This window comes from Trichomycterus rosablanca, chromosome 2 (genome assembly GCF_030014385.1).
Source record: "Trichomycterus rosablanca isolate fTriRos1 chromosome 2, fTriRos1.hap1, whole genome shotgun sequence".
Taxonomy (NCBI): Eukaryota; Metazoa; Chordata; class Actinopteri; order Siluriformes; family Trichomycteridae; genus Trichomycterus; species Trichomycterus rosablanca.
The window spans coordinates 33,446,175-33,471,328 of NC_085989.1; the positions used below are offsets into that span (position 1 = coordinate 33,446,175).

General features: G+C 39.6%; 1 protein-coding gene across 1 annotated transcript; it reads right to left on the reverse strand.

Annotated features, from left to right (window-relative positions):
* Positions 1-333: 333 nt before the first annotated feature.
* zbtb10 (zinc finger and BTB domain containing 10) lies at positions 334-22,242 on the reverse strand. Its single transcript, XM_063014533.1, has 4 exons — positions 21,410-22,242; positions 14,238-15,129; positions 5,548-5,723; positions 334-3,187 (listed from the first exon to the last, which is right to left on the reverse strand). The coding sequence occupies exons 1-4, from the start codon at positions 22,052-22,054 to the stop codon at positions 2,882-2,884; spliced, it is 2,019 nt and encodes a 672-aa protein (XP_062870603.1). The 5' UTR covers positions 22,055-22,242; the 3' UTR covers positions 334-2,881.
* Between the last annotated feature and the right edge of the window lie 2,912 nt (positions 22,243-25,154).

A 25,154-nucleotide genomic window follows, 5' to 3' on the forward strand; every position in this document is an offset into this window, starting at 1 on the left:
ATAGGTTGCTATAGGGTCCTGTAATAGGTTGCTACAGTTCCAACAAGTAGAATTGTGAAATCTTTGCCACAGCTACTGTAATTTTCTTAAAGCAGCTCAGCACAGCTATGAAGCAATAGACCACACATTACAGAGCAGGACTACTGAATGCTCATATGTAAAGCATGTAAATCACACTGTAATTGGAATCTGGAGAGTAGTTCTATGGGGTAATATATTGCCTTTTACCATCTGGCAGATGCCATGATAACCCTACCTGCCTGAAACTCCACACATGCAAACTTTCACTTTCCAACAGCATTTATTTACCTCAGACACACAGCCGCACGAAAGCAATATCAAAGTTTTATTTTAAAATGTATTACAGATGAACAGTAGAACAATTTAAACAGAAAGAAGAAAGCATTTCTCTTGAAAAACATAAAAAGAGTAACCTGATTTGCTTTGTGTACGAGGTGAGCCGAAGGCCCAGTTTGCATCCACGGTAAGAGTTGAAAAATACATCTTTGAAACGGTTTTTAAAAAATACAGCTGGAAAAAACCTTCATCTGTAGTGTTTTGCTTTTTGTTGATTATGCCCAAATATAGCATAATATGTAAGTCTAAAATCATCAGATACAGACAAAATGAGAAAGAAGTTACAATGTGTGGGTGAACAAGCACACAGATGAACAGGAAGAAAAGCTGGAAAGGACAGGTAAAGCCAGGCCCAAGTTCCATTATCGAAATCAACAACTTAAATATCTATTTAGATATATATATATATATATATATATATATGTGTATGTCAATATTTTATATACTTTCATATATATACTATCCCTCCCACAGTGATTGAAGGTGAATAATACAAATAGGATGATTATTTTCTATAGAGCTTTTAAAATACACTTTCATCTGGAGTAAAGGAAAAGATAGACAAACTCTGTATTATTATAGCACTTCAATACGTCCACTGCATATGATCAGAAACTGTTGTTTCTAGCTTTTAGACCACAAACATTATTTCTTAGAAAATCTGCTCTGAAATAAAAAAAGAACAGTGTGGAAAGGAAACACAAAACAATAAATGCATCTAAGGTAAAGTGAATGATTTTAAAATTAAAAATATTTAAGTCTGACAATTACAAACACACAAGCGAAGATTTACATTAAACAGGTTACCTGGCTTCTCACACATTAATTCAGCATTAATCAAACAATTTTGGTAAGACACATAGAAATTAACAGTCTTGATTGCATTTTGGAATCAATATATATATATATATATAATATTAAATAATGAAATGTAAAAAAGGAAAAAAGAAATTTTTAAAGTTGCACATGGACTTAACAGTTTTCTTTTATTTCCATCCAGACCGGCTTTGGGGAAATAAGAGAAAAAACAAAAACGAATGTAAAGCAGTAAGTGCGTGACTATGGCTCTCCATCAAGCTTCACTTTACATTACCATGACCAAAGTGTTTCTTAATCGGCAGAAATAATAACATCTAGTCAAATAAAACAATTGTAAATAGTATGTTTTTGCACAAAACAGACTTCATACATCCCAACCAATCAGCATTCTTCACGATAACTTTCCACACACACACACACACACACACACACACACACACACACACACACACACACACACACACACACACACACACACACACACACCATTCAAGTGATTATCAGTATGCTCAGTACCTCACACCAATTATAAAAGGTCCAAAACTTTGGGTCATCTTAATGTGTACTGCCGGTCAATTAAATTAAATAAAATAGAAAAGAAAACATAAAATAAAATGGTATGTATGTGTGTGTGTGTGTGTGTGTGTGCATGTGTGCATTAAATAAACAATGGCAAAGCATACCTGATCGGCTCTTTAGCACAACAGTGTTACATACAGAGCTAATTAGAATATCTGAGTTGAGTAGGCTTTTACGATTAATATCATATACAGCTTTTAGGTCCAGTATTTCAAAAAACAAGCATAACAGCACCAAACGTTTCCGTCATTTGGCAAATTTCAAGCTTTAAGTGAATGTCAAAATGCTTTATAAAGTGTTACGGTGACGCTGTGATTCATATAAAGCTAGCAATAATATATTCCCCTTATATGCACTCTTTTTATATACGTTTTTCTCTGTTTTAACATTTAACTCACTTTCAACAGCATTTTCAGTAGTTTGTGTCCTGCCAAATCTTGGTGTGCGTTCTGTTTGGCACAATAGCACAGCCCCCAATATAACTTATTCATAAATATGGCTGTGGTCAATTAGTCACAAAACAGATTTTTTGGTTCCAAGACTTGTGCAGAAAAAAAGGAAAGGAAATAGCTCATAGACTTTACGACAACTAAATATATCTACACAACTTGAGAGGAAATCAAATCTTCCTGTAGGCAACGTATCAAATGATCTGGCTTTAAAGTCAGAGCGGTTATGAAAACCATGGATGCTCAGACTTGGCCAGGAAGCGCAGCCTTAAATGGAACTTCTCTCACTAAACATGAAAAAACAAACAAATTAAAACATTATAATAAGACCATATTAACTTCTGTTCATAAATTAAATAATTAATATCTTTAACATGATTGGCCTATCGTAACGTAAAACACTGTACACCATCAGACCCTAGTAAAGCAGAAAAAAATACATCACTGAAAAACCTGATTTTCATACATCATTATCTCTTTCTCTAACAGGCAGCAGGCCTAGACTCTCAGTCACACAATCTTTACATCTTGGAGTCCCTAACTACCAAAGCTTTTATTCTCTGACATACACACTACTGTGCAACCATGAGGTTTGATAGCACTTTGGAGTTATTGATTGTTTCCCAGCTATTTTTATCTTTGTAATTTTTTTTTTTTTTTTTTAAGTTGCATTGAGGTTAGTCCTCTTCAGGAGTGGCACCCGTGTCACCCTCGTAGTTGGATTGGTCATTGTCGTGGGGCTCTTCCATGTCCCCCTCCTCACCCATCTCCTCATCTACCTCAGCGTTCTCCTCGAAATCTTCGTCGCGGCTGTACTCCAGCTCTTGCATGGCCTCCATCCCCTCCTGAGTAGCCTGGTGCGAGTCGGCGCAGTCCACGCACACCCCGTAGCGCCGCGATCCGTGACGGATCCCCACGCTTGCCGCCAACATGAATATCTTCTTACACACCATGCACTTATACTTCTTATCCTTCTTGTGCACCTAAGACAGAATTAAGAGACACGTTATTTTCCAGTAATAATGCACTTTATTTATACTAAAAGAAGTAAACTTGTGTGGCGCTAAGAGTTCCGGGGGTTCGAATCCTGGGCTGAGCTCACAAATACAGAAGGTGCAAAGCATTACATGAACCTAGCCATGAGGGGGGGGGGGCACATATCAGTGCAACCTTTGTGTCTGTCACAAGACTGGATACACATAAATGCTGTGTTAAAAAGGGGATCTGACATAAAACTTTGTCAAATCAAACATGTGGGCGAGTGATCCGCTGTGGCTACTCCTAACAGGAACAGCCTAAAGGAATTAATCATTCAAATTTCTACTACAGTTGAACATATTAGGCTATAAAATTGTCACTGACGGGGCTCTGGTGGCTACCACTGGGGTCCAGGGTACAAATCAGCTGGTCAGGCATCTACAGACATGATTGGCTGTCTTAAAAAAAGCAGGATGGTCGAGACCCCACAATGGATTGGCTGGCTATAGATGGCAATAAATTAATATAAAGTAAGCACTTATGCACTCAGATTTTTTTATCCAGGGCAACAATTAAAGACAAACCAGTCGAACAGCAGTTTTTTTTTTTTTTTTTAACCCCTTTTTCTTCCCTTTTAGCGCATCCAATTGTTCAATTAGCATCGTGCTTCCTCTCTGTCTATGCCGAACCCTGCCCCGACGGAGGTGATTGAAGCTAACCCGTATCACCCGAAACACGAGCAGCAGCCAGATGCATCTTTGCCACCCACACATTGACGAGTTTGGCGCCACCTAGCGTTGCATGCGGAGAGACACACCCTAAGGGCACCCTCTCCCATCTCTGTGTAAGCGCCTCCAATCAACCGGCAGAGAACGCAATCGCATTCTGACAGAGAGAGACCCACATCCGGTTCTTTGTCCCACCCCCCATATGAGCAACCGGCCAATCGTTGCTCATATAGCCACTCAGCTTCGAACCGGTAAAGCAAGGCTGGATTCGATACCACGTTCTCAGAATCCAGCCCTGGTTGCAGCGCGTTTTTTTTTTACCGCTGCGCCACCTGAGCAGCTTCGAACAGCAGTTTTTGGTGTAGTTTGAACCTCATATTAAGCACAGAGCCAAATCAACTTTGACTAAATTTGGAAAACCAATGTTACCTCGGGTCTGTCCGAAAACCTAGTAAGCTCTCTACATAGACAGCATTTTTACATCATCCTACACGGGTCCCGAGAAGAAGGCTGTCTGAACTCTTAGCTGCCTACTAAGGTGCCTTATTTCGAAGCTATAAACTGACTGAATAACGAGGGAGCATCCGATGCTTCTTTAGCTGTAAAGGCATTCAGCACGGCACAACTTTTCTTGCCAAAGATTTCAAATACGGCAGACGAATGCAGAGCAACAAACGTTCTTTTCAAATATAAAAAAATTCTAGGGGCACTTAGGTGGTGCAGCGTGATAAGTCGCTAAGTCCCAGGTTCGAGTCTCGGCTCTGCTACCGGTCGGCTGGGCGCCCTCTAGCAGGCATAATTGACTAATGCCTGCAGCAAACAAAATTGGCCTCCTGTCTGTCAGGGTGGGAAATGAGGAGTGGGGCTGTGTAAGGTCCTGGTGTCCCAGGGTGCCTGCACAGTGGTGGAGGAGCGCAGAGGTCTGGGCGTGGCTCTGTGCGCAAAGCCAGCCTCATGTGCAAATCCACCGAGGTGTGGGTGTGTAAGAAGGGATCAGGAAACTGCGCACACAACGGAGAGAGTGTGTCAGTCAAGTCACCTCCTCCTTGGGCACCACTAGGGGTCCCCAGCAGCAGATTGACTACGCTAAATTGGGAGAAAATTTTATAACATATAAAGGTATATATAAAATGTAAAGGTGTAGAAGTGTAATTTATTTGCAAATTCGGGCTCGTCAGTGACAATTTAACCATTTTCGGTACACAGAGGGAGATGATAGTTGACATGCTAGTGGGTTGTGTCTGCTCTGGTTTGAATATTCTGAGACTGTGTTAGCTTAATAAGCAAAAACTGTGGTGACATACTGCTGTCTGTGTAGTGTGTCTGAATAGTCTGCCTTATAAGTTTGATGTCTTATTAAAATCCTTTCTACTTGGGCAGCTGCCTAGGTAGGCAGTAGACAGCAAGGCAGCTCACTAGGTTTCCAAACAGACTGCTTGTTTTCTCCCAATTTAGTCAAAGTTAAACAAAAGCAGGCAACCAACAAAGGTGGCCAATACAACCATAGTTTCAGTTTTCATTTGCCAAGGTGTCAAGTATTTTTAACAGTGGAAAAAGGCCAAAGTTAGCAGGCCGGAGGAGGAAGAGAAAATTAGACATCTGATTAGACACAAAGCATACAAGAAAATGAGTGTTACCAGGGAATGTCTCTTGACGTGCTCTCGGCGGGTGAAGAGCTTGCCGCAGATGTCGCAGCTGAAAGAGCGCACACCCGAGTGGATGATCAGATGGCGCTTTAGTGTTCGGCGGTGCTTGGCTATGTAGTTACAGTGAGGACATTTGAGCTTATTCAGAGCAGTGTCAACCGGTTCGCCTAGGAGAGAAACGTACAGACTATTAGCAGGCTGCTTTGCATACATTTTTCCCCCCACACCATTTACCCAACATAAACAACTGCTTATCAGTACAAGGTGAGGATATAGCTAGCCTAGTTCATATATTCAAGAAGATCTCAATGATTGCTAGGTTACAAAAAGTAGACCTGAATGCAATTTTGTACGGTGTCAAGGTATCATGTTTATGGCTTAGAAAAAAACATACTCCCTTTAGTGCTGCCCTCAGTAAGAGCAAGGCAGCCAAGTAATGTGTTCACAGTTGCTATAGTAACCCTATACCAGAGACCTTAACTGTATTAGTATAATTCAATTTTACCAGCAAAAAATCTTCAAAAAAAACCCCTAATGCACAGAAAGCAAGAGATGCATGTTTATACTGTTCTTAGACTATGATTGGGGGGAGGGTTTAAAGACCTGTAACAGCTCCTTTTATGACCCAAAAACACATTTACCCGACACACCCAAGCTTTAGTGGAAGTGGGGGTTGTGTTTTTAGCAACGACTAACCTGAGCACTTTTGTGACACAAGGAATGGGGGAGTCCAGCTTTGTCTGAACCCAAATGTCCTAAACAAAAGAGTAGTGAAGCGAGTTGCCAAGGGGCTGATGAGAGCCAGATCACCTGGGAATTTCAAATGAACTCCGAGCACCAGCATAGAAGCTACAAAAAGAGCTGACGGTGACTAAGCAGCCAAATCACGCCCACTTTCCTTACTGTTAGCTGTCCTCGAAATGAAACTTTAACCTGCCACTTTAAGCTAGTCAGGTACACACCTAGGGTCAGACTTTGCCATTAAAGGATCACTTAGGATAGTTAATCAATCATCAAACTAGGCTCTGAAATACAACATAGTTTCAACACTCATGCAATATGCCTAACATCACACTGTGAATAAAACTTTTAAGCCATAGCCTAGTGGTTAAGGTACTGGACTGGTATTCAGAAGATCGCTGGTTCAAGCCCTACTACTGCCAGGTTGCTGCTGTTGGGCCCTTGAGCAAGGCCCTTAACCCTCAATTGCTCAGACTGTATACTGTAACTGTAATGTCAGCTGCTTTGGACAAAGGCATCTGCTAAATGCCGAAAATGTAAATGTAAAATCACCACAGTGGCACATATGGTATCGGTTGGGTATCGCACAGTGAGACAGCTCCTTGAATCCTGAGTTCTGATCTCGCATTAAGTCACTGTCTTTAAAGAGTTCTGCATGCTCTCCGTGTGTCTATTTGCGTTTTCTCCAGGTACTTCAGTGTTCTGCCACCTTTCAAAAACATGCAGGTGGTTTAAATCAGTGCATATAGGTGTAATTGTGTGGCGCTGCGTGTGACTGACGCAGGGTGTGGGTGTGTTTCCTTTATGTTCATAGTATGACCCTGACCAGGATACAGCTTTTTAACTATAAAGATAAATAAGTTAATAAGCTTTTGCCCTTTTCTCGAAAGTGGCCACTAGGGTGGGACTTCATGTAGAAAGATATACTGTAATTGTATTACTACACACTTTAAATGCTGTCATGCAACATCCTGTCATTAAACTGGCAATGCCTGAACCCTTGGTGTGTCACAACTTACAACATAATTCACGTGACATTTTTCTGGGATTCAAAACACCACCCCTTTACAATTACACTTCAGCTAATGACAAACTGTCATACAGATACTTGCAAGAACAAAGACATTTTGGCATGTCATAAAACAGATTTACGGTAAATTTAGATTGGCGGTAAATTGTAGAGATATGATTTGTGGGCAGAGGGAATATTGCATGTTTGACGGTGTTTACAATGATGGCTAATTTCCAATTTTCCAATTATGTCAAGCACAGACGCAAGCGCACCCTGAAGGTTGGCCTAAAAATACTGCCACAATCGCACCTCCAATTAACTCAAATGATGTCAGTTAGCCTATCAGAAGCTTAAAAAGCATAAACGTTTTCTCGTTTACCTTTCTGCATGCATAAGGGTTTTTTAAGTCAGCTTTTAGCAAAGCACCTTTTCTCTTTACATGGTTTGATTATGTAATATCAACAGCTTTGCTCCAGGTGATTAACGAAGCATATACTTATTTGACTGTTATTAGTTAGCCGGTTTAATCCCTATGCCTAATTGTCACTTAGTTGCAATGTAAAACTGATCTACATCTACGTGATGGGAAAAGAAAAAAAAACAGACTGGGCTTGAGTGGTCTCCACCTAGTAATTGCTCCATCTGTACACTAGCCCAAATCCCTGGAGAACACCAGCACTTACCGGTAGTGCTACTGTACAACTGTCTGCATTCACTATTAAATGCATTTTAAAATGTTCCATAAATACTTGGCTTCCTAATAAAGAACACGAACAACATCCAGCGTGAGAGTTCTTTCTGCTTGTGGGTATGTAGAAATAATGTGGAACTGGTTGACAGCAGCCCGAACAGTGGATCATCTTTCTTAGGGTGGGTTTAGGGGGCTGTTAGGCTAATGCCATTAGATCCCACTGTAAGGATCTGGGCTGCCTGGGTCAATATTTGGAAAGGCAGCAATGGGCATGCTGCATTAAGGAGGATTAGGGCGGGATGACCCCTGGCAGCTTTGCACTTTAGAGTACGGGGGGGGGGGGAGTGAGTGTGTGTGTGTGTGTGTGTGTTTTTTAAAAACCAGTATTTGCCACCAACTCTGCTGAAGCCCTGTTTGAAAAGAAGTCAAGTATTTACGACAATGAATCCAGAGCAGGGTCTTACAAAACATTACTAGAATATTTCCATCTAGCTTAAGAGAGCCAGCAAAGAATAGCCAGTAGACTAGAGTGTAGAAACACTATGGAGAAAATGTAAATGAAAGTATTCAGCTTCAGCATTTAAATAATCTTTAAATCTTTAAATCAGCTGCCTTTATAGGAATTATTTATGATTAGTTAAGGACCCTGAGGCTTCAGTACTCAATACTTCAGTACATTAGAAAAGCAGTGTAGTAAAAAGAAAACCTTTGAGATAACATCTGCCTTAATCTGTAATGTCATTATAAAAAGAGCCTAGAGCTTGACAGCTTCACTGGCTGAATATTATTTAGGTTTGTATGGTATGAGGCTGGCAGTGAGGCAACCAGCTTAATAAAGACATCGACACAACAACTTGGCCCCTAATTAAAGGAAGAGATGGCTCTTGGCCCTGCATATTACACAGCCAGCTACACAGACAACCAGAAAAGAAATCCTGATGCAAGACCATGACTGCAATGATGCCATAAGCAAAGGTCAGGGAATGAGCTTATGGGTGTGTGTAAAATGTGCTTAAGCAATATAGGTGATGTCCCCATTTCCAGGGAAAATCCAGCCACTAACCATGGTAGATAGATAAAGCTATAGAGGTCTTAGTAACCAAAAAAATTCCAGAAATATTTTTGGTCAGTTTCATCAATATGATGAGCTACGTAAAGCCACATAATTCTGCTTTCACAGAAATGCAGAGGATGCTACTCATGAAAAGGGATTTTCCATACAAACACACTAAATTTACCCTAAAATGTGATGTTTGTTAACTAGGGATGCTTTAAGTATCTGTATCATGTAGATACAGGCAAAAACATGAGCATTTTAATTATTTAATGCTGTAAATGTTCTTTTGTACCCATCTGTTGCTTTTCTTAATTATTAGAAGTGAACTTTGCATTACTGATCTGTGTGTTTTATTAATCAAAAAAAGAACAAAATATATGTTGAGTAGTTCTGGGTAGATCAATAGAAATTTCCCCTGGTGGGAATAGTTTCAAGGTTTTAAAAGTAAGCAGTTTTAGTGCTTAATTGCCTCAGGCGAGCAGATGTAGCCACTCTGTTTCTGTTTTAGTTGGTCAAAACACCAACAAACAGTCAACACAACAGCAAACCAAAACACCAAACCATACAAAAACTAAAAACTTCTTATAGTGATTCAGGTTAAGGCCTTAGTAGAAACCCAAGGGCTATTGGGAACCAGCTGTTCTTCGAGGCTTGTAAACACATCATTGTTTTGATCATCACACATGAAATAGACCCATGCATCCTAGATGCAAGGTAGGAGGCCAAAAAAAATGACAGTTAACAATATTTACATTTACCTTGGAAGTATTGCATGTGACATATTTAAGATAATAACTTTTGCATTTTCATTTTAAACATTAAAATTGTCATGAGATAATTAACCTATAGCCACAATTTTCCAAAGAGCATCTCATAATGTTATTGAATGTTCAAGTGCCCCTGAAATGCTTGATGGTGTTTTGGTCAGAAATGTCCAAAACTGTAAGCAATTCTTAATATTCTTTGGTCTTCAAGTTGACATTGCAAAGCCCAAGGTGTGTTTGGGTCATTATTCTGCTGCAGTATGAATCCTTCTTCATAACAATCCAAACCAGAGTGTATAAAATGTCTCTATAAAAAATAGAGGTGATACTTCTCTTTTGTCAGGGAGTAGTTGATTCTGTGCAAGTGTCAAACTACAGAGTAGGCAAAATACCCTAACACTTTTATATTCCCACTACAATACTTCACTGTTGTTTTGATACACTGCAATTGCTCTCCCGATCTTCTCCTTACATGAGGCCTTCAGTTACCGAAAGAATTAAAACTCAAACTTGGATTCATCATTAACCTGAGCGATATCTGAACTCCTGCTAAGTGTTCTGTCTTGTTTACATTCCTGAATAGATACTATGTTACCACTACTGTGTAACCAGTTTGGCTGACTGGAATCACTTGCTTTTTTCAGCACATTCCGTATACAGTGTATCACAAAAGTGAGTACACCCCTCACATTTCTGCAGATATTTAAGTATATCTTTTCATTGGACAACACTGACAAAATGACACTTTGACACAATGAAAAGTAGTCTGTGTGCAGCTTATATAACAGTGTAAATTTATTCTTCCCTCAAAATAACTCAATATACAGCCATTAATGTCTAAACCACCGGCAACAAAAGTGAGTACACCCCTAAGAGACTACACCCCTAAATGTCCAAATTGAGCACTGCTTGTCATTTTCCCTCCAAAATGTCATGTGATTTGTTAGTGTTACTAGGTCTCAGGTGTGCATAGGGAGCAGGTGTGTTCAATTTAGTAGTACAGCTCTCACACTCTCTCATACTGGTCACTGAAAGTTCCAACATGGCACCTCATGGCAAACAACTCTCTGAGGATCTTAAAAGACGAATTGTTGCGCTACATGAAGATGGCCAAGGCTACAAGAAGATTGCCAACACCCTGAAACTGAGCTGCAGCACAGTGGCCAAGATCATCCAGCGTTTTAAAAGAGCAGGGTCCACTCAGAACAGACCTCGCGTTGGTCGTCCAAAGAAGCTGAGTGCACGTGCTCAGCGTCACATCCAACTACTGTCTTTGAAAGATAGGCGCAGGAGTGCTGTCAGCATTGCTGCAGAGATTGAAAAGGTGGGGGGTCAGCCTGTCAGTGCTCAGACCATACACCGCACACTACATCAAATTGGTCTGCATGGCTGTCACCCCAGAAGGAAGCCTCTTCTGAAGTCTCTACACAAGAAAGCCCGCAAACAGTTTGCTGAAGACATGTCAACAAAGGACATGGATTACTGGAACCATGTCCTATGGTCTGATGAGACCAAGATTAATTTGTTTGGTTCAGATGGTCTCAAGCATGTGTGGCGGCAATCAGGTGAGGAGTACAAAGATAAGTGTGTCATGCCTACAGTCAAGCATGGTGGTGGGAATGCCATGGTCTGGGGCTGCATGAGTGCAGCAGGTGTTGGGGAGTTACATTTCATTGAGGGACACATGAACTCCAATATGTACTGTGAAATACTGAGCAGAGCATGATCCCCTCCCTCCGGAAACTGGGTCGCAGGGCAGTGTTCCAGCATGATAATGACCCCAAACACACCTCTAAGACGACCACTGCTTTATTGAAGAGGCTGAGGGTAAAGGTGATGGACTGGCCAAGCATGTCTCCAGACCTAAACCCAATAGAACATCTCTGGGGCATCCTCAAGCGGAAGGTGGAGGAGCGCAAAGTCTCGAATATCCGCCAGCTCCGTGATGTCGTCATGGAGGAGTGGAAAAGCATTCCAGTGGCAACCTGTGAAGCTCTGGTAAACTCCATGCCCAGGAGAGTTAAGGCAGTTCTGGGAAATAATGGTGGCCACACAAAATATTGACACTTCAGGAACTTTCACTAAGGGGTGTACTCACTTTTGTTGCCGGTGGTTTAGACATTAATGGCTGTATATTGAGTTATTTTGAGGGAAGAATAAATTTACACTGTTATATAAGCTGCACACAGACTACTTTTCATTGTGTCAAAGTGTCATTTTGTCAGTGTTGTCCCATGAAAAGATATACTTAAATATCTGCAGAAATGTGAGGGGTGTACTCACTTTTGTGATACACTGTATGTGCAAAGTTGCTATTGCGTGTCTTAATGAACAAAGCTTTATGTATGCCTTTTTAATTATGTAGACACATTTGGTCTGCCTGATTGTAAAATAACTAGACATTTGGTTAATTCTGAAACCATATTTCCCAATGTCACAATTCTACTTACGTGATACGTGAACAATGGCTGCAAATACTGTATATTAAGCTTAACAAGTTTCTGATAAGTAGACTAAATTCACCTAAGTGTCGTCTGACAGATGCTATTGTGTATATGACTCAAGGACAACAGAATCAACTTTATTATATGGTCTCCCTAAATAATAGAAACTATTAATTATAGTCAACGCTCAGAAGAGCTGAAAATCATTATAGAATTATTTCCACATTGTGACCTATAATCTGTGCAAATTTAACTGAAAAACAAACTGAAATCTTTTAGATGGGGAAAAACCCACAGCAAGTCTCCCAAAAGCACATGGAAAAATGTGTTCTGGTATGATAAGACCATAATTTCAAAAGGTATGTTTGGTGCAAAAACACTGAGCATCACCAAAGGAACACTAGAAGCAAAAAAAAAAGGCTTCTGGGGTGTAATAGTACACCCCCTTCCCGCTTGATGCAAACACAATAGCATCACTGGTAAAGTGCTGAAAATAGTGTTAAGGGTGGAAACTATGTTTTCCCCCAAAAGCCTAGAATTACTGCTATTTAAGTAATATCACACATGAGGGAGAAGTATTGTACTGAAAATCAGCACACTGTGATTAGATCGTAGGTACGAGACCACTGGTCACGTATAACAGCGAGTGTGATGTTGCTTTAATAACAGTTAACAGTTTTACAAGTGCTATTTATTCATTGATAGTAATAAGCAACAACAGATAATTATTTATTTCTTCCTTTAGTCCAGTTGTGACAATCATAACCCTGCACACTAGCTGGCTCCTAATTTTAGACTTAGGCCTACACCCCACCACAGACCGGCTACTGTCTACCATGTGCATTTATTTCTATGTTTCTATTTAGTGTGTAAGCGGTCCGTTGACAGTCACTTTGGTGGCATAAGTGATTCCAATGAGTCAGCAAAGTAAGACAGTATGCTGCTCCATCGTTTCCTACTCTCCATGGATTGCCTCCAGGAACTTTTTAGGCTTCTTTCCTTTCCTTTGTTGTCTCCTGATGGCCGTTCATAGTTTAAATAAAAAGTTAAGTAAACTAAATTGTGGAAATTAGTTCATTGCAGTGCAATCTAAGCGGAGAGGATAATTTATATATCTAATTAACGGTTACTACACCTGTAAAGCAGAATGATACATATAGTAAAAAGTCCCAGTGCTGTTATACTGTATATTGGCACTCCCTTGATGCCTTTAATTTTTAATTAAATGACTTGTTTGAAACTAAGTGTTGTATAATAGAAAATAGAACAAAGTGAAAGTTGGAAATAATTAATTGTTTACAAATGTTTCATTGTTAATGATTAAACTTAAGATAGCCTAACACTTCTAGAACTATTCCAACAAAAATGTATTGTATGCTCCAGTAATAAAGCAGAGCTCTGCCAATAATATTATAATAACCACGTTAATTTTGTCAGGAATCAGGAGTTTTAAAATATTACATGTCTATCTGTTATATCTTTATTATTGATTCGCCTGTTTGGTTAGCGCTTATAACAGACTATTACTGACTTTATTTAAAATCTTCATTCTGAACGCTGAACTGATTCTGCTCAGTGTTCATTTTACTTTTTTCTACATTACTGCCACATTGCCCTGTTTTTCAGACATGATATGAAACTAGTTCATGTGTTCTAATAATCTAGGGCAGAGGAAATGTCTTCATTTGTAAAAAATACAGATACACGTGTACAATACAATGAAATTCTTTTTACACATATCCCAGCTTGTTCGGAAGCTGGGGTCGGAGCAGAAGGTCAGCCATTGTATGGTGCACCTGGAGCCGAGAGGGTTATAGGCCTTGCTCCAGGGCCACACAACCTTCCAATTAATAGCTTGAAGTTCTACCAAGGCTACTATGGTCACTAAATAGACTTACACCTTAATGGGATGCTGTTATCTTGACAGATGATTATCATTTTAAAGGTTATCATTTGTACACAAAGGTTGTACCTGTGTTCTCTGAGAGGTAAGTGTAGTCTTCTCTGGTGTAAGATGCAGATGGCTGGATAAACATGCCCTCATCAAAGCCCTCCTCCGGCTCAGGTGGGATGTTGTACACGAAGCGTCTGGCTATCTGCTTTTTCCGCCTGCCGCTGCCGGGTTCTGGTCGATCCTCTGTCTTCATGGCAGCTCCCGCACCTGGAGGTGGCTCATTCCAGACGAACACAGGCCCTGGTCCTTGCGCCTCCCTCTCCCCTGACTCAACCGAGCTCTCTCCTCCCCAGGCAGAGGTGCCCAGTACAGGCACAGCAGCATCACCTGGTTCCTCCTTCACCTGCCCGCTGGCCTTGATGGACAGCTTGGACAGAATGCTGGTGGCCCAGAAATTGCCTGGCTTCTTCTCATCCTGGGGCACAGCACGACGCTTGTTGTAGTCCACCAGCACGGAGTCTGGTGCTTCCTGCTTGATGCTGATGTTCAGGGCATCTTTGATGAAGGCACGGCAAGACTGTACCACCTCGCTCATCTGCAGGTAGCTGGCCACAGACATCACCTCGATGGCATTCTGGCTGGTGAGCAGCAGGTTTCCAGAGTACAGGAAGTCCAGGATGACAGAGAAGCCTTGCACAGCTGCAACGTCTAGGTGGGTCACTGTGGTTTGGTCAAAGTTCTCGCTTTTGGTCAGGCAGTAAAGGGTCTTGAAATAACGGCTTCCCGCCACCAGGATGTTCTTGTGCGCCTGGAACACCTGTCCGCAAACAACAATGCTGACGTCGCACAGGATGCCACTCTTGCGCTGCTTGTCCAGTTCCTGGAGCAGCTGGTAGCAGTACGAGTTTTCATTTGGCTTGCTTCTGTAGTCAAACTCAAAGCCCTCAGTGTCATCTAGTCTCTCTGTCTCCTACAGGCACAACAAGAAGAGGGAAATGCAAACAGCATTAATGTACAGTATAAACGCAACACGATGGGGATAGGGTGACACCACTACAAATATCAGAACTGGTTAGACCAGCTCTAACTGCAGCAATGTGGAACTGTATATCTCCCAAAACCCCCCACTCAAACACAAACTGTACTGCGAGACACACCCTAAGCAAACCATTTCCCTCACATCACCAAAGCCTTTTTAAGCTGGGAGACTCGTTCTGGCCACCTCCCTCTCCCTACACCTGTATTTTGTCAAGGCTAACTCCTCTGCCTGTTGGATGAAAAAAAAAGCAGGACAGACTGGTACCTATTAAGGGGAGTATATGCACGCTGCTTTTTTGGATTGCAAAGCAGATGTCCTAATCCAGAGAGTCATTTAGACCACTTAGGCTTAGAATTTTCCTCTCCTACCACCCAGCTGTGTTTTGTGCTCGAGTAATTCAGGGTAAATCTGTTTCTTATGGTGGAGGCTGTTCCCTCGCCTGGGTGGATTGGGTTGTTATGGTAGCACGGCTCCAGCCACAGCCAGGCTGACCAAAAAAGTGATAGAGAGCAACCCCATTTCTTCACACAATGCCAGTCCTTTCCTCCAAACACATTGTTTAGTAGTGTTGTGTGCTACACTGAAGCTCTGTGCTGCCTACACACACCTCCAACTAGTAAAGCACACATGTACAACAGCAAAATGTTTAAAATGTTTAGCACAACCCATGAAGAATGATTTGGCTCTATAGGGTGAGCAGTCAACCCAGCAAAACGATACTGTACATTTAAGGAAAATGAGGAAGAAAACCAGACAAGCATGGAAATGAATAATTAGGGGGATGTGAAAGAAAAGGGGGTAAAATAATTAGGAGTGGTTGCCAGTATGTGGTGATGTATTGTTTGCCGTTATTACCTAAAGCAAGTGCTTGTGATGGGGAAATGCCATGACACACTAGCTGTGTGGCAGTAAGAATCAGAACTTCTGCCAATGTGAAAGACAGGACAAGAAACACTTTCTCCTTCAGCTCATCCTTTCTCCAGATGTGCCACATGTTAATAAAACAGGAGAACAGATGCTTTCTGCAGAGACCCTACTTTAATTTTTTTTTAAAGTGTCTGTGGTGACAAGTTTTTTTCACAGACAATTATTTCAGTACAGGTCATTGTAAGCAGTAGCCAATCTAGCAAGGTTAAGCAAAAATAATAAACGAAATTTATAAAACTATTGACACTCGGTTGCAAAGTAGTTGTAAAATAACGCCCTATATTTAAAGCATGTGACAAGAAAACCACAGAGGTTTCTCATGCTCTGGTTTCACACCTCAGACTTTCGGTTTGATGCAGAACAGGAACGACATAACTACCACTAATCCTACGTTTGTTGATGTACACCCCAGCTTAGTTAGAGATCCTTTACAATGTTGTCTAACGGCCCACTCATTGTCTCAGACTGTAAACAAGAACGCCCAGCCAAATCGTCAACTCACAGCTTAATTATTTACCTGCCAGGTATGTGTGGGAAATGTAAATTAAACACGGGGTGAACCAATGGACTAAAGCTGTCCCCTAGACAGCAGAACGGTTTTGTCTTCCTTGTGTGAACCCCACCCTTGGCCAGCCTAGCCCTGAGGCCAGAGCTTGGTCCTCTCACCCAGCATGTCTCTCGCAGATGCATGAACAATGTGGCAGTGTGTTTGACCCAAGGTGTGGGTGGAGAACACCAGGCTCCGGGCCTCCCAACAATGTAGAGAGCTCATCGATGGAGAATTCCACAGAGTTCACTCTCCCTCCCAATACACACAGGCTTACATTTCACACAGGGCAGACAGTGGCTGGGTGGAGCCACTGTCTCATATGTAGACTCTCTAACTAGGGATGGCAACTTTGAGGACAATGTCCAGACTCGAGAGTGAAGCAACACAGATACCCACAGTTAGCTGTGTTTTGAACACTGCTCAACCACCTCATATTTGGAAATCTAAAAAAAGTTTTAGGTTGACCAAAAGAACTTACTTAGGCTTAGGGGTCACTGAAACACTGCAATTTTTCCAGACAATTAACTGCTTATGCAAATTGGCCCACCATTACCATTTTAAAGGTACAGATTCTAAGAACTAATAAAAATGACTAATGCTAGCCTGTGTTCATTTTACTGGTGCATCCACTCCACTAGAAAGTATGAGTTTTTGTCTTTGCCATGTTTATTGCAAGTTGCAATTGTACAAATTGGCATTATACAATACTGTGAAAAGTTATTTGGCTATTTGATAATTGCCTCTGTTATTGCATATTTGTCACAACAAATATTTTGAGTGGGGTATCATTTTGCCTTTAGTGATAACAGAACAAACCCTGCAGAAGACTGCATTTTCCCCCATACAACAATAGTACCACAGAATGCTAGCCATTTAGCATTTGTGGTGGAGTGATGGACTCCTAAGTGCATTTCTGTAATTCTGTAATATTTTTTAAGATGCTGTTTTCTCTTAGGAGACTCTTGCCTTGATCATATTGTTTGAACAATTCTGTTTCTCTGTGTGTTCATGACACATCACATTGTGGAACTAGACTATTCTGTATTGTAAAACTGCTTTAAATTAGACACTGGGCCGAGGCACCCCTATGCAACATTTGACTGAAGGTTTTCTTTTTTTTTGCAAATGTCAGATGAACACCAATATTTTCTTTTGGTTAGCAGTGGTTTCCTCCCTGCTGCCCTCCCACATGCTTTTTGGCACCATAATGGATTATACAACATTTGAATACTAGAGCTAGTTGGGCACATCCCACCAGCTGAAGCCGGCTCCCTGGAACCTAATTCCCTACAAAGAAAATCTAAATGCTAAGGCATGGTGCACTGTTAGTCAATATTTTAAACAGCAGAAGACCTAATGTTTGAAAAGAATAGACTCGTGTAAATACAAATCCCAGCACGAGCACCTTGATTGTTAAGAATGCACAAGTAATCACTTGCCTTTTATCAAAAAAAGTATACATTTAGTTTGTACACATTTGGCTTACCTTTTTCACAATGATTGGTTACACTTACATTCAAACCCATAGTAATTTAATTAACAAAATATTCAAACGGAGAAAGTCCATATTACCGGAATGGTATTTCTGCATTTAGGCAACATTTTAACCAGCAGAACTGGAGTCCTCTGCATAATATTGCCCTAATTGATATGTAGACTAAAAATCCATTACAAAGCATTAAGGCACAGGGCATGCCCACACGTGAGCACTGAAGATGATCAGAGGTGCACTTATTGATCCAAGCACCCTTCAGAGTGGGGGGAAAACCACCAGGTCATAGGGTCACATGATAAATGTATTTCAACCCAATAACACAACCATAGGTAAGGTGGATTGCAAATATAACACATAGCTTGTCAGTGGGATCCTGATTTAAGGGGCATGTGATCCATGGAATTAGTGACAAGATCTTGGACATTCATGTGACACAAAGCCAGTGATTTAGAAACCCTAAATGGGAAGGCTGAGATGAGCCGGAGGTCATTTTCCAGCAGTAGAGGGGGTTGGGATCAGATGGGATGGGATGGGTTAAGGCTCCCCAAAGCCTGCCGGGTCAAGCTTCCGCCATTATGTCCTCCAGTAATCAACCACGTTACCAAGGCAACAAACGTTGATAATTGCAGTGCAATAATTGTCTTGTGGGGTAAAACTGCTAATACAAAGAATTGGTAATAACTGAATATTGGCCTGGAATTGTAGGTAAATCTTACACGTCAATAGCGGTGTCACTTGTGAAATCCATCTTCTTCAATATGTATCACAGCTACCTTGCATTAACAGTTAAAATATCAATCACACAATACCTCGGATATCTAGTCTTATCCTGACCTACCTACAAGGATAGCAAATTACAGTAACAATTTGTACAGAATGTCCATAAAATATTAATATCAAACGTCTTTACTATTTAGGGCCAAAAACAGTTTCGTAAACATATCTGTAAAGGCACATAAAAGAACGTAATCTAAAGAATACATAGAATAATCCAACATGACAATCAGCACAATCATATCACAACTACTTCAGAGACATTTAGTATACATAGTTAGGGTCACAATAGGTACAGCTGTCACACAGTCAGCTTGAAGAAGCAATGTGTGAAAATTTACAAATGTTACACTACATTTTCATGATACAAAATGTGTTGTGAAACCTAATTTGTGGGACCATATTTTACAAGAGAAAATGGCCTCTATGCTCAAAGTTACTTAGCTACTTCTCACATACATTATGCTGCAACTACAATTACACAATCACAAGAGAAAGGGACTAAATGTGAACACTAAAGGGTGACTTATGACTACAAAGACAATGAGCTGAAATAAAATTAAATCATAATAAAGACATTTTCACAATATATTTATTGATACACATTGGCATCACATTATTTAAAGTACGATAACTGTGTCCGTTCATGTGGATCATTGAGTTTTGTGTAAAACTGTTAAAATTGACCTTTTGGATGAAAAACAAATCCAACAGTTATTAAAATCCAAAAATTATTTATTGGTTTCATCCCCTGGTTATATTTAATCTAAATATATAAATATAAATCATAAGAATGGACAACAGGGTGGACCACAGGAATCTTAATTAGGGTTTATCTAAAGCTTTGCTGAAACGTTGAACTGTAAAGTAAAAAAAAAAAAAAAAACCCACTTCTTTTATTTTAAATGTACCAAAAATGAGGGAGTTTTTTTAAAGAAATTGCCACAAACATCTAATCATTAACTTGTTACAGGAAGCATCACTGGGGTTATAAAAGCCTATCACATGACAACACCCTGACATTCAGAAATGTACTATGGTGTTTTCCTATCCCTATAATGCCCCAAGATACGGTTTAATACTGTAAATGGTGCTGTTACAAGTAATAAAACATTTTAGAGATGTTTACGTAATTAGACCACATCACAATTAGAAGTACTATGACAAAATCTCACAATACTTGAAGACATTTCATATTGTAAGAGATCCATGACATTTAGTTTCTCTATAGATAGATAGATAGATAGATAGATAGATAGATAGATAGATAGATAGATAGATAGATAGATAGATAGAATTCTACCTTTGAAAAAAGAGATTGTTAAAGAAACAATGGTGTTATGACAGCAATGACTGCTCACAAATATGACTGTAGAAAATCTTTAATATGCTGTTAACTTGTCACTATGTAGATATGTGGTCAGGTTGCCTGGCCCAGATTTCCAGCTTCTAAGGTGTATTAATAAATCTGATTTAGACATTGAAGTACATATATAAATATTTGTATCTTCTATGAATGAATTATATTTAATTGTGTAGCAAATTAGTAGATGTTTGGAGTTTCAGTATCAGTCAAGAACAAGCTGTATTATTGAATTAATAATAATTCATTGATTCGTTACATTAAGTCACAATGGAGTTATACAACACTTGACACCTGATACTAGGGGGATTACTATTGAGTTAATGTATCACGATATAAATATGCAGTCATACTGCCCAGCCCTAATTTATAACCATGCTACTGTAGTTCTCATAAGCTGTATTGCTTCAGAAATAACCACTACTGAGAACAGAAAGTACTTCAAACACATTTTCATTTTCTTAATGATACAAGATGTACCATTATATTCTTATTGATCTATGTTTAAAGATTGTTCAGCATTTACAATAAATGAAATCAGAGGTAAATTATTTGGTTCAGTGTTTTAGCATTTACTCGTTTCAGGTAGTATCACTGGGGTTAAAAAGCACTGTCACCTAAAGTACCTACAAAACTAGGAAATGCATAATGGTGTTAATATAATGCGAAATAATGAAATATATCCTACTCTCCAATCAAACATTTATACACATTTAAGTACTTTTTTAATAATAGTGGTGTTACAGTGCTAGCTGAAACTTAGAAAGCGAAATTAAAGTAAATTAAATTAGTGGATTTAAGGGCTAAAATGGCGAGTTGAGGTCGGAGACAGCTGTCACTAACAAGCCACAATAGTAAGAAGGACTGGTGGTTAGCTTAGATGCTAATGGCCAGTCTATCTGAACAGCATTAAGCGACGTAGCTTAGCTCCCTCGTTAGCCAAGCTGTTAACTTAGCGAATGTAATATTAAATAGGTTAAAACATTAGCGCAAATAATAAGGAACTTTCATTTTATTCGTAACCGTGTTTTGGACAAATAAATGCTTACTTTAGACGTTTAGTTTAAATAGAGTGTTTGACAACCGCTGAGCGTTTGCTTACCTGTTTGGTCGGGTCGTTGCGGCCGTGCTCGGAGGACAGGTGATGTCTGAGCAGCAGGGCGCGTTTATAATTCCGACTGCCTTTCACCAGCTCGTCGGTGTTGTTGTTGCAGCCGGTAATGTTGTGACACCACGAACAGGACATGAGTCCCGTTTCTTGGCAAAATTTAAGCCAGGAAAACTCCTGGAGCCAGGAGGCTTGGAACAGCGAGTGTTTCTGAAGCAGCGTCTGCGGTCTCATTTCGACCCACGCTTTTCTGTCCTCTGATCCGGTGGTTCCGTCCTCTCCGTTCAGCCCGTTCCCGGAGCTCCAGCGCTCGCTGTTCTTGGTGGGAGTCCACGGACTTCTGTCAGAGTTTCTCCCGGTCTGCCACTTGCTCCCTTCCGGGTCTTCGTCCTCTTCTGCTTCGGGTTCTGTGCTGTCGCTGACCGACCCTCCGCCCTCTACTCGCCCTGGAGATGGTCCGTTTTTCGCCCCCAGGTTCTTGTCCTCGTCCAGGTCCGGTTTGGTCCCGTTTAAGTGTCGGTCAGTCCAGGCCTGGGCCTCCCAGCTGTCCGCGGTAGTGCTTCGGCCGCCGCTCGAGCCGGTCGCGACTAATCCGCCTCCTCGGAAAGCCAGCGACCTGCGGTTTCGCTCTCCGGACATTTTCTTCTTAATAAATTACTATCTAGTTTTCTAAACAAATTATTCTAGCGATTAAAAGTCCGTGGTTTGGAATTAGAATGAAGAACCCCGCATCGAATTGCTCTTTTTTTCTTCGCTTTGGCCTCCTGGCGAGAGTATGTAGGTTATGCGGAAATAAAACGGGGTTTTAAAGGCATAATGAATTTCAGGGTTCTGGCTGCTGCTGCGTCCGCGCAGGCCCCGCAGAGGTCGAATGCCAACGACTTTCCCCACAATGCATCTCGCTCAGCCCGAGTAAGGGGGGTCGGTGGGGGGGGGGACTCGTTTTAAAGCAAGATGGGGGGTGACCAACTACCAGCCAGAGAGCTTTTGTGTTTCTGACTGCACCCATTTTCCGCATGCTTTTCATCTTAGGATTTGCTTGTCTCAAACCAGAAAGTCCGTGTCTGGCTTTCATGCCTCCTGCTAAGCGGGAGTTTTTGAGGGACTGGCATTAAACACTGGCTCAGTGTGTTTGTTTTAAAGCACAAAAACAATGAAACAGGTAAAGAGAAGAATAGCAAAGCAGCTGTTTGCATAGGTGCGTTTACAGGTGGAGACAAAGACACGCCGCGTTCTCTATAATAACACAGACCCAGACCTATTTAAAAACAGGTGATGATTTAACTATTATACACAGAATACATACAGTAAGAGAAAAGAAGTATTCAACCTATACTTCGGTTGCACATGTCTACTTCAAATCAACACAGAAAATGTATTTTGACTATTAAATTTGTACCTTTAAAACAAAAAACAAAAAAAGGATTAATAAGCATAAACAAAGGTAGTAAAAAATATCTGATAATTTATATGTCTATAGATATGTCTATATATATATATGTCATTTAGATTTCAAGTTAATAGATAATTTATTTAGAAATTTGTTACCAGGTAAAGCATATTATGGTATAGATATATTTTATTTAACCTTCCCCCAAAGCTGGCTAGCTAGCTAAATTTTTTTTCAATCAACATAAATAACATTACTTATATTATTAGTAAAATATAAAGAAAGAATCTAAAAAGGAATTACTTGATCGATGACCATCCAGAGAACTACAGTTATGAATAGAATATAAATATTTAAATATAATACATGCATAATTTATAATTACCTAACCACTGATAGATAATATCTGGCAAGTTAGTATGTAATTTATATTTAAACAAATAAATACTATGAAAAATTTAAGAATATAATATTTGTCTGTGCTATGCTCTGGACTGGATGAATATTTTTTTAGAAGAAAATTGTTTTAAAGATTTGTAGGAACTTATATGTAGGTACCTGTATAGGTACAAAGCTTTGGATGAAAGAATGTTTGGATGAAGAACTTTAAAGTGAGATTAATTAAAATATTATATAATAAATTGTTAAAACTGTACCTTACACTCCCCTGTTTAGGCAAATTCTAAAGTTTTTTTAATCAAAAAGAAAATAATGTAGGAGCAATTTTATCATAAGACCTAACAAAGAACTTTACAAAATTGGTGAAAAAGATTACATTATCTTAACAAATAATAAAAACGAAAGAAAAAAAAAACATGTATTTTATGTTAGTTATACATATGTTTGTATAATCTGCACTGTATAAAACATCATAGAGTATATTTAATTCCCATCTTACATTAAAGATTTACTTTATGCTTATGGAGATTTTCCTTTAACTCTGTGCTTTGAACTGCTGGGATGGCTTTTTTGTTTACACTGCTCCCCCCTTTTGAATATGAAAATTCTCTGCTTCTGAGTAGAGATTCGATTGACATTATGGAAGCTTTTACCCTCAGCTCACATGATTGATAGATCATTAGATTTAATTTAATTATCAGATTTCTAATGTATGTTTTATTTTAAATGTATTTAAAATAATCTCAACTCTTGAGAGTTATAATAAATGATGTAACACAGGCATGCATTTGTATAAATGAGTGGGGAAACAGTGCAGATATATAAAAATTGAGTCTTAAAGTAGGATGTTACTGTGGATTACAATTCAAGGAAGTTACAATTTAAATATGTATTGTTTGTTTGTTACATTCATTTATTCAATGTATGGCAATTATCTAAATCCCAAGAGTCAGCTGGTGTGTTCCATTTCTTTCATATTTTTAGTATTATATTAGGATAAATAACCAAACAGACACGTGTCATGCTACTTCTATGTTCATTTGCAGGTGCCAATCCTTAAACGGACTAGTAATTTGCATATGAGCTGGTGGACTGCAGCCCAGTGGGTGGCGTTCTTTCTTGCTGTAGTTTTTGTGTACAGCATCAGGTCACTTCCGCCCGCTGTCACGTTACTAATGAGGATCAGGCTCTCTGGAGGATTTCCCTTTTCACTGGGTTCTAATTGAGGACCTTGTGCCCATGTGAATAATAAAGGTTGTCCAGCTGCGCTCCTTTCTACAAGCGTGTCTAATAATATATCTATTGATTCCTCCATCCACCGTGTGTAAATAAAACTCATTATAGTGATACTACTGCTGCTACTACTACTACTACTACTAATACTACAATTAACAATAATAATAATAATAATTGTTATTATATGAATTAATTATTCATTAATTTATCAATATACCCATAAATAATAATAATAAATAAGTAATAATAATAATAATATTGATAAAAAAAGTATAATCAACAACAATAATAATATTAATAATAGTAATAATAATGTAATAAATATCATAATGGTATTCATTATGATAATAATAATAGCTAGAATGATAATGGTTAACAACAACAACAACAACAACAACAACAATAAAAATGGTTCTCATAACAATAATAATAATTTAGTGGTAGCCTAGTGGGTATAGGCATTGGGCTATCAACTGAAAGGTTGAGAGTTCAAATCCCAGCTCTGCCATTTGGCCCTTGAGCAAGACCCTTAACCCTCTCTGCTCCAGGGGCGCAGTACAATGGCTGACCCTGTGCTCTGACCCCAGCTTCCAAATAAGCTGGGATACGTGAGGAAAGAATTTTGTTGTACTGTACATCTGTACTGTATATGTATATATAACAAATAAAGGCATTCTATTATATTCTTAATAATAATACTAATACTAATATCAA

Coding starts and splice junctions, on each gene's coding strand:
- zbtb10 (XM_063014533.1), bottom strand. CDS start 22,054: ATGTCCGGAGAGCGAAACCGCAGGTCGCTGGCTTTCCGAGGAGGCGGA. Junction 15,130..21,409: donor GCAACGACCCGACCAAACAG/GTAAGCAAACGC, acceptor TTGTGCCTGTAG/GAGACAGAGAGACTAGATGA. Junction 3,188..5,547: donor ACGTCAAGAGACATTCCCTG/GTAACACTCATT, acceptor ATTCTGTCTTAG/GTGCACAAGAAGGATAAGAA.